The sequence below is a fragment of the Grammomys surdaster genome, unplaced genomic scaffold (assembly GCF_004785775.1).
Source record: "Grammomys surdaster isolate TR1022 unplaced genomic scaffold, NIH_TR_1.0 126048, whole genome shotgun sequence".
Taxonomy (NCBI): domain Eukaryota; kingdom Metazoa; phylum Chordata; class Mammalia; order Rodentia; family Muridae; genus Grammomys; species Grammomys surdaster.
In genome coordinates, this window is record NW_021620860.1 from 141,150 (window position 1) to 141,877 (window position 728).

Below are 728 nucleotides of genomic sequence, written 5' to 3' on the forward strand. Positions count from 1 at the left end.
ATGGTCAGCTCCTGTTGTGGCTCTATCTGCTCCGAGGAAGGCTGTGGCCAAGGCTGCTGCCAGACCACCTGCTGCCGCCCCAGCTGCTGTGTGTCCAGCTGCTGCAGGCCCAGCTGCTGTGTGTCCAGCTGCTTCAGACCCAGCTGCTGTGTGTCCAGCTGTTGCAGACCTAGCTGCTGCCGCCCCAGCTGCTGTGTGTCCAGCTGCTGCAGGCCCAGCTGCTGTGTGTCCAGCTGCTGCAGGCCCAGCTGCTGTGTGTCCAGCTGCTGCAGACCTAGCTGCTGCCAACCCACCTGCTGCCGCCCCAGCTGCTGCATCTCCAGCTGCTGCCAACCCTCTTGTGGTGGTTCTAGCGCCTGTGGCTCCAGCTGTTGCCGTCCCTGCTGCCGCCCCTGCTGCTGTCTGAGACCAGTCTGTGGTCAGGTTGGCTGCCAAACCACTTGCTACCGCCCCACCTGTGTCATCTCCACCTGCCCCCGCCCCATGTGCTGTGCCATCCCCTGCTGCTGAGATCCTTGCACTGGATCCACTTCCCTCTATATCAATTCAGATCTTCTGTGTATGTGTTTCAACTTGAAACACACAAAGTATTTTGATGCTGCATAATTCAGCTTTATGAGTCTGATGAGAAGCCAGACCATGGCTTTACTCAGCCAGCAGACAACTGGAAAAATACTTCTCTTCATACCCTATCCACAGGACTTTGCAGTTGCAGTAGCCTGATATAT

At 57.4% G+C, this 728-nt stretch overlaps 1 protein-coding gene across 2 annotated transcripts; it reads left to right on the plus strand.

Annotated features, from left to right (window-relative positions):
- On the plus strand, positions 1-510 carry LOC114610429 (keratin-associated protein 4-7-like). Of its 2 annotated transcripts, XM_028754981.1 has the most exons (2): positions 1-343; positions 413-510. In XM_028754981.1, the coding sequence occupies exons 1-2, from the start codon at positions 1-3 to the stop codon at positions 508-510; spliced, it is 441 nt and encodes a 146-aa protein (XP_028610814.1). The 2 variants fall into 2 exon arrangements, with proteins under 2 accessions (XP_028610814.1, XP_028610813.1); XM_028754980.1 differs by having other exon boundaries at positions 1-510.
- The last annotated feature ends 218 nt before the right edge of the window (positions 511-728 follow it).